This window comes from Bombina bombina, chromosome 5 (genome assembly GCF_027579735.1).
Source record: "Bombina bombina isolate aBomBom1 chromosome 5, aBomBom1.pri, whole genome shotgun sequence".
Lineage (NCBI taxonomy): Eukaryota > Metazoa > Chordata > Amphibia > Anura > Bombinatoridae > Bombina > Bombina bombina.
The window spans coordinates 587,524,916-587,537,391 of record NC_069503.1 but is presented as its reverse complement, the minus strand read 5'-3'; the positions used below and the strand labels follow the sequence as shown (position 1 = coordinate 587,537,391).

Here is a 12,476-nt window from a genome sequence, read left to right as displayed (position 1 = left end):
ATACCCACTGAGGACTTCGTTTACCGAGATTAATGCATGCGCTTTTGCGAGCGATCATTTTTGTGTGCATGCGCGGTAAGAAGAGGATAGATGTGCACAAGTGTAGTTCTGACGTATAGAGTGGGTGGGACCGCTCTATACGTCTATGTATTGAAAACACGGAAATGCTGGATGGGAGGAGATTAGGATCGTAAGGAATGGTAAAATAACGGTTAGTAAATATGGTCAAATAAAAGTTTTAAAAAAAAAACAGAAATTATGTTTACCTGATAAATTACTTTCTCCAACGGTGTGTCCGGTCCACGGCGTCATCCTTACTTGTGGGATATTCTCTTCCCCAACAGGAAATGGCAAAGAGCCCAGCAAAGCTGGTCACATGATCCCTCCTAGGCTCCGCCTACCCCAGTCATTCGACCGACGTTAAGGAGGAATATTTGCATAGGAGAAACCATATGATACCGTGGTGACTGTAGTTAAAGAAAATAAAATATCAGACCTGATTAAAAAACCAGGGCGGGCCGTGGACCGGACACACCGTTGGAGAAAGTAATTTATCAGGTAAACATAAATTCTGTTTTCTCCAACATAGGTGTGTCCGGTCCACGGCGTCATCCTTACTTGTGGGAACCAATACCAAAGCTTTAGGACACGGATGAAGGGAGGGAGCAAATCAGGTCACCTAAATGGAAGGCACCACGGCTTGCAAAACCTTTCTCCCAAAAATAGCCTCAGAAGAAGCAAAAGTATCAAACTTGTAAAATTTGGTAAAAGTGTGCAGTGAAGACCAAGTCGCTGCCCTACATATCTGATCAACAGAAGCCTCATTCTTGAAGGCCCATGTGGAAGCCACAGCCCTAGTGGAATGAGCTGTGATTCTTTCGGGAGGCTGCCGTCCGGCAGTCTCGTAAGCCAATCTGATGATGCTTTTAATCCAAAAAGAGAGAGAGGTAGAAGTTGCTTTTTGACCTCTCCTTTTACCGGAATAAACAACAAACAAGGAAGATGTTTGTCTAAAATCCTTTGTAGCATCTAAATAGAATTTTAGAGCGCGAACAACATCCAAATTGTGCAACAAACGTTCCTTCTTCGAAACTGGTTTCGGACACAGAGAAGGTACGATAATCTCCTGGTTAATGTTTTTGTTAGAAACAACTTTTGGAAGAAAACCAGGTTTAGTACGTAAAACCACCTTATCTGCATGGAACACCAGATAAGGAGGAGAACACTGCAGAGCAGATAATTCTGAAACTCTTCGAGCAGAAGAAATTGCAACCAAAAACAAAACTTTCCAAGATAATAACTTAATATCAACGGAATGTAAGGGTTCAAACGGAACCCCCTGAAGAACTGAAAGAACTAAGTTGAGACTCCAAGGAGGAGTCAAAGGTTTGTAAACAGGCTTGATTCTGACCAGAGCCTGAACAAAGGCTTGAACATCTGGCACAGCTGCCAGCTTTTTGTGAAGTAACACAGACAAGGCAGAAATCTGTCCCTTCAGGGAACTTGCAGATAATCCTTTTTCCAATCCTTCTTGAAGGAAGGATAGAATCTTAGGAATCTTAACCTTGTCCCAAGGGAATCCTTTAGAATCACACCAACAGATATATTTTTTCCAAATTTTGTGGTAAATCTTTCTAGTTACAGGCTTTCTGGCCTGAACAAGAGTATCGATAACAGAATCTGAGAACCCTCGCTTCGATAAGATCAAGCGTTCAATCTCCAAGCAGTCAGCTGGAGTGAGACCAGATTCGGATGTTCGAACGGACCCTGAACAAGAAGGTCTCGTCTCAAAGGTAGCTTCCATGGTGGAGCCGATGACATATTCACCAGATCTGCATACCAAGTCCTGCGTGGCCACGCAGGAGCTATCAAGATCACCGACGCCCTCTCCTGATTGATCCTGGCTACCAGCCTGGGGATGAGAGGAAACGGCGGGAACACATAAGCTAGTTTGAAGGTCCAAGGTGCTACTAGTGCATCCACTAGAGCCGCCTTGGGATCCCTGGATCTGGACCCGTAGCAAGGAACTTTGAAGTTCTGACGAGAGGCCATCAGATCCATGTCTGGAATGCCCCACAGTTGAGTGACTTGGGCAAAGATTTCCGGATGGAGTTCCCACTCCCCCGGATGCAATGTCTGACGACTCAGAAAATCAGCTTCCCAATTTTCCACTCCTGGGATGTGGATAGCAGACAGGTGGCAGGAGTGAGACTCCGCCCATAGAATGATTTTGGTCACTTCTTCCATCGCTAGGGAACTCCTTGTTCCCCCCTGATGGTTGATGTACGCAACAGTTGTCATGTTGTCTGATTGAAACCGTATGAACTTGGCCCTCGCTAGCTGAGGCCAAGCTTTGAGAGCATTGAATATCGCTCTCAGTTCCAGAATATTTATCGGTAGAAGAGATTCTTCCCGAGACCAAAGACCCTGAGCTTTCAGGGATCCCCAGACCGCGCCCCAGCCCATCAGACTGGCGTCGGTCGTGACAATGACCCACTCTGGTCTGCGGAAGGTCATCCCTTGTGACAGGTTGTCCAGGGACAGCCACCAACGGAGTGAGTCTCTGGTCCTCTGATTTACTTGTATCTTCGGAGACAAGTCTGTATAGTCCCCATTCCACTGACTGAGCATGCACAGTTGTAATGGTCTTAGATGAATGCGCGCAAAAGGAACTATGTCCATTGCCGCTACCATGAAACCTATCACTTCCATGCACTGCGCTATGGAAGGAAGAGGAACGGAATGAAGTATCCGACAAGAGTCTAGAAGCTTTGTTTTTCTGGCTTCTGTCAGAAAAATCCTCATTTCTAAGGAGTCTATTATTGTTCCCAAGAAGGGAACCCTTGTTGACGGAGATAGAGAACTCTTTTCCACGTTCACTTTCCATCCGTGAGATCTGAGAAAGGCCAGGACAATGTCCGTGTGAGCCTTTGCTTGAGGAAGGGACGACGCTTGAATCAGAATGTCGTCCAAGTAAGGTACTACGGCAATGCCCCTTGGTCTTAGCACAGCTAGAAGGGACCCTAGTACCTTTGTGAAAATCCTTGGAGCAGTGGCTAATCCGAAAGGAAGCGCCACGAACTGGTAATGCTTGTCCAGGAATGCGAACCTTAGGAACCGATGATGTTCCTTGTGGATAGGAATATGTAGATACGCATCCTTTAAATCCACCGTGGTCATGAATTGACCTTCCTGGATGGAAGGAAGAATTGTTCGAATGGTTTCCATCTTGAACGATGGAACCTTGAGAAACTTGTTTAAGATCTTGAGATCTAAGATTGGTCTGAACGTTCCCTCTTTTTTGGGAACTATGAACAGATTGGAGTAGAACCCCATCCCTTTTTCTCCTAATGGAACAGGATGAATCACTCCCATTTTTAACAGGTCTTCTACACAATGTAAGAATGCCTGTCTTTTTATGTGTTCTGAAGACAACTGAGACCTGTGGAACCTCCCCCTTGGGGGAAGCCCCTTGAACTCCAGAAAATAACCTTGGGAGACTATTTCTAGCGCCCAAGGATCCAGAACATCTCTTGCCCAAGCCTGAGCGAAGAGAGAGAGTCTGCCCCCCACCAGATCCGGTCCCGGATCGGGGGCCAACATTTCATGCTGTCTTGGTAGCAGTGGCAGGTTTCTTGGCCTGCTTTCCCTTGTTCCAGCCTTGCATTGGTCTCCAAGCTGGCTTGGCTTGAGAAGAATTACCCTCTTGCTTAGAGGACGTAGCACTTTGGGCTGGTCCGTTTCTACGAAAGGGACGAAAATTAGGTTTATTTTTTGCCTTGAAAGGCCGATCCTGAGGAAGGGCGTGGCCCTTACCCCCAGTGATATCAGAGATAATCTCTTTCAAGTCAGGGCCAAACAGCGTTTTCCCCTTGAAAGGAATGTTAAGTAGCTTGTTCTTGGAAGACGCATCAGCTGACCAAGATTTCAACCAAAGCGCTCTGCGCGCCACAATAGCAAACCCAGAGTTCTTAGCCGCTAACCTAGCCAATTGCAAAGTGGCGTCTAAGGTGAAAGAATTAGCCAATTTGAGAGCATTGATTCTGTCCATAATCTCCTCATAAGGAGGAGAATCACTATCGACCGCCTTTACCAGCTCATCGAACCAGAAACACGCGGCTGTAGCGACAGGGACAATGCATGAAATTGGTTGTAGAAGGTAACCCTGCTGAACAAACATCTTTTTAAGTAAACCTTCTAATTTTTTATCCATAGGATCTTTGAAAGCACAACTATCTTCTATGGGTATAGTGGTGCGTTTGTTTAAGGTGGAAACCGCTCCCTCGACCTTGGGGACTGTCTGCCATAAGTCCTTTCTGGGGTCGACCATAGGAAACAATTTTTTAAATATGGGGGGAGGGACGAAAGGAATACCGGGCCTTTCCCATTCTTTATTTACAATGTCCGCCACCCGCTTGGGTATAGGAAAAGCTTCTGGGAGCCCCGGGACCTCTAGGAACTTGTCCATTTTACATAGTTTCTCTGGGATGACCAACTTGTCACAATCATCCAGAGTGGATAATACCTCCTTAAGCAGAATGCGGAGATGTTCCAACTTAAATTTAAACGTAATCACATCAGGTTCAGCTTGTTGAGAAATGTTCCCTGAATCAGTAATTTCTCCCTCAGACAAAACCTCCCTGGCCCCATCAGACTGGTTTAGGGGCCCTTCAGAACCATTATTATCAGCGTCGTCATGCTCTTCAGTATCTAAAACAGAGCAGTCGCGCTTACGCTGATAAGTGTTCATTTTGGCTAAAATGTTTTTGACAGAATTATCCATTACAGCCGTTAATTGTTGCATAGTAAGGAGTATTGGCGCGCTAGATGTACTAGGGGCCTCCTGAGTGGGCAAGACTCGTGTAGACGAAGGAGGGAATGATGCAGTACCATGCTTACTCCCCTCACTTGAGGAATCATCTTGGGCATCATTGTCATTGTCACATAAATCACATTTATTTAAATGAGAAGGAACTCTGGCTTCCCCACATTCAGAACACAGTCTATCTGGTAGTTCAGACATGTTAAACAGGCATAAACTTGATAACAAAGTACAAAAAACGTTTTAAAATAAAACCGTTACTGTCACTTTAAATTTTAAACTGAACACACTTTATTACTGCAATTGCGAAAAAATATGAAGGAATTGTTCAAAATTCACCAAAATTTCACCACAGTGTCTTAAAGCCTTAAAAGTATTGCACACCAAATTTGGAAGCTTTAACCCTTAAAATAACGGAACCGGAGCCGTTTTTAACTTTAACCCCTTTACAGTCCCTGGTTTCTGCTTTGCTGAGACCCAACCAAGCCCAAAGGGGAATACGATACCAAATGACGCCTTCAGAAAGTCTTTTCTAAGTATCAGAGCTCCTCACACATGCGACTGCATGTCATGCCTCTCAAAAACAAGTGCGCAACACCGGCGCGAAAATGAGGCTCTGCCTATGATTTGGGAAAGCCCCTAAAGAATAAGGTGTCTAAAACAGTGCCTGCCGATATAATCTTATCAAAATACCCAGATTAAATGATTCCTCAAGGCTAAATATGTGTTAATAATGAATCGATTTAGCCCAGAAAAAGTCTACAGTCTTAATAAGCCCTTGTGAAGCCCTTATTTACTATCTTAATAAACATGGCTTACCGGATCCCATAGGGAAAATGACAGCTTCCAGCATTACATCGTCTTGTTAGAATGTGTCACACCTCAAGCAGCAAGAGACTGCTCACTGTTCCCCCAACTGAAGTTAATTGCTCTCAACAGTCCTGTGTGGAACAGCCATGGATTTTAGTAACGGTTGCTAAAATCATTTTCCTCATACAAACAGAAATCTTCATCTCTTTTCTGTTTCTGAGTAAATAGTACATACCAGCACTATTTTAAAATAACAAACTCTTGATTGAATAATAAAAACTACAGTTAAACACTAAAAAACTCTAAGCCATCTCCGTGGAGATGTTGCCTGTACAACGGCAAAGAGAATGACTGGGGTAGGCGGAGCCTAGGAGGGATCATGTGACCAGCTTTGCTGGGCTCTTTGCCATTTCCTGTTGGGGAAGAGAATATCCCACAAGTAAGGATGACGCCGTGGACCGGACACACCTATGTTGGAGAAATAAACCTAGCGACTACCTTGTACGTTAGAAAAGGAAAATAAAGAGCTATTAGTATGTGAATAACTTAACCTTCACTTTAAAGAAAAAAACGGATTACATTTGCCACCCACATATAGCAGACAGCCAAACCAGTACAGAAACGTATCAGCAAAGGAAATAGTAGAGGAGTATAATGTCGATCTGTAAAGGGAAGCAGCAAAAGAATCTCTGCGACCGAATTTACAGAGAGCCTTATGAATAGATTTCCCATAGGTGAAAACATGGTATCATCAAGCAGTACTCCCTTTACATCCCTCAGACAAGCACTTAGAGAGGAACTGGGCTTTAATATGCTTAGAAGCGCCTTTCACTGACGAATCAAGCACATAAATGCTTCACCACCTCCTAAGGAGGCAACATATTTAAACTGAGGAATAAGTGAGGTGGGAGGCGTATTTGTAGGCATTTGAGGTTTGGGAAACTCCTGGTAGGAATGTATATCCCATCAGCAACAAGCTTGTGGACTCTCGCCACCTATATGAGAGAAAATGCTTTACTAAAAGGCTCATAAAAAAGATAAATTGCAATTCCCCATACTACATTCTACACAGGGATTGCTTAATCACCATACTAGTTAAATGTATATGCAGAGACCAAAATTTAAGTTTTTGCAACCTTTTTTTTTTTTTTTTTAATCTAGATATTTTGGAATGTGGTGATATATTTTCCCCTGGCTACATGAAAAATCTAGTCTCTTAAAGGTACGTTAATCGAAGAATACTGCAGGCCAGTCAAAAAGAAAGAATTTTTTTTATTTTTTCATATATTTTTTAAAAAAATCTGTATGTGCAGAGGGTCAGTGACATCACACAGGCTCTCTGTGCATGTGCACTCGCTGTAAGAAATTAGAGTGCATAACTGAGAACAATTGGCTCTTTTTTAAATACATTAAAAAAAAATTTAAAAAAAAAGTGTGATCATCATACATCGTACGTAAAAAAAAAACAACAACAAAACTTGCTTTTGTTCTCTTGTTTTGTGTCTCTTTAATGCAGGATTCCAGCTGTGCATTTCCACAGATTATGATTTGTGTATAAAACATTCAGAGGAAGTGTTTTTGTTATCTGCAAGTCCTTGACTCGAATGAAAAGCCAGTGATAAGTACAGATAAGCATTTGGCTCTACAAACATTTATTTACAAGTAAAATCTGAGGATCAAAACCACCTGCGTTTGCATTACTTATTGGCTGGTGTTTTTAATCCAAAGCTTTTCAATCACAAAAGTATAAAAACTACTATATGGCAGCAGCACCCCCCTGGGGATATCGACAGGAGGCCAAAAGTACACACGCAGCTATTTAGTTACACTCCACGTCCCCAAGGACTTCAGGTATTTGGATTGCCCAGAACTAGGAACTGTTCCATATTCCTAGAGTAGTAATTTGCCAAGCGAAAAATGGCTAATGCATTTAGTGCTGACGCTTCACAGCTGCAGGTTAAACAATTAGAAAGGGATTTGTCTGATCAGCAGTTCCTTGCACTGCTAGAATGAGGGATTCTATGCCGTTGTTGGAGCAATTATAGAAGCATTTTTTTCTCACTTATCCCTCTTTAAGCACGCTGTGTCTGTTTTGGAAATTTGTCTGCTAATAAAGTTGGGTTTTTTTTGTGTGTCAATTTTGTACTTCAACAAGTTTAAACATCATGTATTCTTCAACAAGCTGAATGGTCAATTGTTTAAATTATATAATTAAACAGTACAAATAGGGTAATTATTATCTAAAAATATCTTTTTTTTTAATGTGGTAATTGCTCAAATTGGAAAACAGTAAGACCTGCGTGTTTGAGAGTAATAGAAGAAGTTTTTATGTGAAGAGGTTTCTGAAAGCACTAAAAGGTCAGCAATAGTTGTCGGATCTTAGGGGATATTCCATCTGAAAAGCCATCGTAAAAAGAAAGTCTCAAGGATTCACTATTTTAACCCTTTGAGTGCTAAGCTGAATTTAATATTTTTCAGTTTTTTTACTATTTTCACAAAACATTTTTGTTTTACTTTATTTTTTCTCCCAGATCCCCAAGACGCATACCATTGGAAAAGTTAGGCGATTGCCTTTCCAATGGTGGGTCTTGGGGGTCTGTAGCTGCTTAGATTCCTGAGATACAGTTTTCTAAGCAGCATGCCCCCTTTCCCTATACTTTGTATTGACAATTTTAAATAAAGTTGCGCGGTGACGTCATCACGTCATTGTGCGTGACGTCACTGCACGTAACGGGAAGCCATGGCGATGCCTGTCACTATGCAGGCCCGATCGCCGGGGTAGGAGCGGGTGGGGGCCTCCAGATTGCAAAAAAGGTAGTTGAGTGCTAATGACAGCTCTGAGCCGTTATTAGCACTCAAGGTTTAAGATCTCAACAACAAAAAAAGTATATATATATATATATCTCATCTGCACTGATCTAAGCAATCACTGGCTAGCATGTTGCAGAATTAAGTAATCAGTATATGCCCCAGCACCTGTGGAAAGGGAGGGGGGAGCACAGTTGTATTGGCGGTGTTGCATGTTTATTTAGGACTATATGGGGGCATCGTATGTGCCACTGAATCTCATCTGAAGAACGCTAGGGCACAGAACACAAAGATGGTTGGGGTTCTCCAATAATAGTGTAAATAATAGCAAAAGCTAGCAAAATAATTAACAAATATATACTGTATCTTCTCTAAGTTTAAACATTTTATGGGAGATTTTGAGCTTAGTAGTTGTGCTGAGAGCGAGACTCAGGGGCAGTATATGAAATCCTTTGAATGGTACTGCCTGGCCATCACAGTTTCGGGGTTCCAGTTATATAATTAAAAGCTGCTAAAAGCCCTAGAGATACTGAATCTATAGCCTGTTCATAGCACACTACAATTTTTTTGAAGTAATTTAGGAAATATGCTTAACACATGACCCAACACAAAGCTACAATGTGTTCAACAGTTCACATGGGATAAACCTCTCCCATCCCCCAAACTTCTGTACACATCAATCATCTAACATATGAAAGGCTATTGATGCAAGCAGAACATCACATATGCACTAATGAATTGCACTTCTCAAGTCTTACCTTTAGGTCAAGATGGACCACATTGTGCCTGTGTAAAAAGGAGACTCCTTTTAAGATCTGCCTCATCAGCCTCTGGACATCCTTTTCTTTGAAGGCCTCTTCGCTTTCAGCTACACACTGGTTAAAAATTTCGCCCCCAGCAGCACTATGAAAAATAAAGAAGAAGAAAAATAAGCACTTATCTTAAAAGCAGCTGGCTTTAGAAATCATTAGGGATTTTTAATGCACAATCTCTGTATAAGTTGTCACTCTGGCGCAAAACAGGTTAATTGCTGGTCTCACAACTCAGCTAAAGAGATCGGACTTGTATAAGACTGTTGCTTCATGAAAATGCTTTAAAAACTAAATAAGTAGCTATTCTGGCACCACAACCTATTTTCATATTTTGCTTAAAATAGTCAGTTGACTGCGTTTAATACTACAAAAAGCATAGGCGATTTTTGCAGCATTTTAAATTGTCATTCTTTTTCTGTAAGGTAAGTGGTCCTGTGTGAGCCTAGAGAAATAAAGAAGAAATGTTTAAATGGACCACAAATACAACGACGTATTATGCATATACAAGTACTTTTTTTCTGCACTGTCTGGCTCCATTTAAAGCATTGGGGCATAGGTCATTTTTGCAGCAATTAAAAAATGTGTTATTTATTTGCAAGTGGATGTGCGCCAATCGCCTGTTTATATATACAGTATATTACACTTCGCCATACTGCTTAGCAAGGCAAAAAGAAAAGAAAATAGCAAAAAAAAAAATGTTTTTGACTATGCATAAGTAGACATTTTATATAAAACATCTCAATGTGTTTACTATCCCTTTAAATGTGCAGTAGGGCTCAGGCATGAATGAGTCCCGGGAGCAAATAAACTCTCCAGGCCGGGTTCTGTAAACAAGGATCAGAGCCACCGGACTGATACAATGAAGGAGGCCCACAGCAAAGTCAAACAAAGTGAACAGCTTGTGTAACAGGTTACATCATCTTTTGGCCGCCTCTACAAGAACTCCAAGCCAATTATCTTGTTACCAGATCTGCACCACTGGAGTTGGTGAAAATGAATGGCTGCACCGAGCTACACTACAGTTCAATCATCCTATAGCTAACATCACAGTCTTTATACTGAATACACAGAACAAAAGCTAATCTAGCAGATTGTATGGTGAATTCAAATGCTGAACTTCAAAAACACAGAAAATACTAACATTTAAAGGGCCACTGTAAGTAAATATTTTCTATGCCTGTTACTAACTACCCCAAATACGCTTTTTATCAATAGCATTTCATTAACATATCTCTACCGTATATCAGAAATCTTGTCTGCAAATTTAATTGTTTTCCAAACCCACTCCGTGGGTATCCTTTGCTCTGTACCAATCCGTTTACAATACCTAGGTTTCAAAATGGCGCTTTAAACACAAAGTTATTGGTTTAAGTATTTTGAACATGCAGTGCTGAAAATAGTGTGCAGGATAACGTGACATCATCGGCGAATAAAAGATATAACTTTTATAACGTTATGAAACTTCGTTTTGGAGAAAATATAGGTCAGTAGGTTTTAATTAATGTTTATTAACTTTAATATGTTAGTTGTTTAGCTTAAAAATTATAACAGAAAGTAATCCTTTAACTTTTTTTTTTTATCCCCGTCCAATTTACTATAAGTTTCCATTAAAACATTTCTGTATTTTTCATTACTTGTAAACAATACAACCCCCCCCCCCACCCCTTTAATGGGCACACCACCCGTCTGATTTTACTGACCATCTGGATACAATTTAAGCCAATATTAAAAAGGGACATGAAACCCAAATTTTTTCTTTCATGATTTAGGAAGAGCATGCAATTTTAAACAACTTTCTAATTTACGTCTATTATCTAATTTGCTTCATTCTCTTGAGCATATCTAGATAGGCTCAGTAGCTGCTGATTGGTAGATGCACATAGATGCCTTGTGTGATTGGCTCATACATGTGCATTGTTATTTCTTCAACAAAAGGATATCTTAAGAATGAAGCAAATTAGATAATAGAAGTCAATTGGAATGCTATTTAAAAATTGTATTCTCTATCTGAATCATTAAATAATTTTTTTGGGTTTAGTGTCCCTTTAAGCTAAAATGATTTAAAGGGACAGTCTACTCAATTTGTTTTTATTATTTAAAAAGATAGATCACAACATTTCCCAGCTTTGCACAATCAACATTGTTATATTAATATACCTTTATAAACTCTAAGCCACTACTACCAGCCTCTTAGCTTATTTATTTTTTATTAGTTTTTCATAGACAGCGCTAGTTCATGTGTGTCACATAGATAACAGCGTGCTTGCTCTAAGATAAGGGGCAGTTTGCAGAGGCTTAGATACAAGGTAATAACAGAGGTAAAAAGTATATTAATATAACAGTGTTGGTTGTGCAAAACTGGGGAATGGGTAATAAAGGGATTATCTATCTTTTTAAACAACAAAAATGTTCAAGAAGACTGTCCCTTTAATATTAAATGATTCAATGTTCTTCATGTAAGGTTAAATTTGCAATAACTTGAGTTGAGGTTGATGACTCATGGCTTACAGCAGTGGTGTTCAAAAGAGGGACCATACTAGGTTTATTTTTTTCTTACACCTAAGAACCAGTAGACATTTAAAAAATGCCATACTTTGGTATAAACAACCCTCAGACAATTATTTAGCAAGATATAGGACATTGATAAATATGCACACAGACATCAAACAGAGGCGCTCTCTGGACCCCATATTCACCAAGCCTTGGTTTCTATACCCCAGAGAACATTCTATTTTCATTCTTATATCAATTAGAATAAATAGAGTTACTGGAAAGAAAAAGAGAGAAAATAATTTGAAGGTGTCATTTGAATTTCTAGAAGTGGAACATGTATGTTACAAGGTATAATTAACTAATAAATAAAAAAAAAAAAATGTGTATTTGCATTTATGAAATATATGTTTGCAGTCTAAAAGTGCATGGTTGTATTTTATCTAAATTGTCGGCTACTTTACAGAAGACTTATGTAAAAAGTGCATGTTTAGAACGCCAATAGGGACCTTGTTTGTGTCGGTGGTGACTCAGTTTACATGATACAGGCCTCTGAGCAGACACACTATTGAAAATGCTGGTGCACTGCTATGTACATCTAGATATGCTTCACAGCTTATTACAGGAATACGTCTAATAAAAAAACAGAATTTATGTTTACCTGATAAATTACTTTCTCCAACGGTGTGTCCGGTCCACGGCGTCATCCTTACTTGTGGGATATTCTCTTCCCC

General features: G+C 40.4%; 1 protein-coding gene across 1 annotated transcript in view; it reads right to left on the bottom strand.

Annotated features, from left to right (window-relative positions):
- Positions 1–12,476, bottom strand: part of STK17A (serine/threonine kinase 17a) — an 80,456-nt gene that overhangs the window by 20,755 nt on the left and 47,225 nt on the right. Inside the window, exon 4 of the mRNA XM_053714547.1 lies at positions 9,199–9,343. Within this exon, the coding sequence (XP_053570522.1) occupies positions 9,199–9,343 (145 nt within the window). The remainder of the gene's footprint in view (positions 1–9,198; positions 9,344–12,476) is intronic.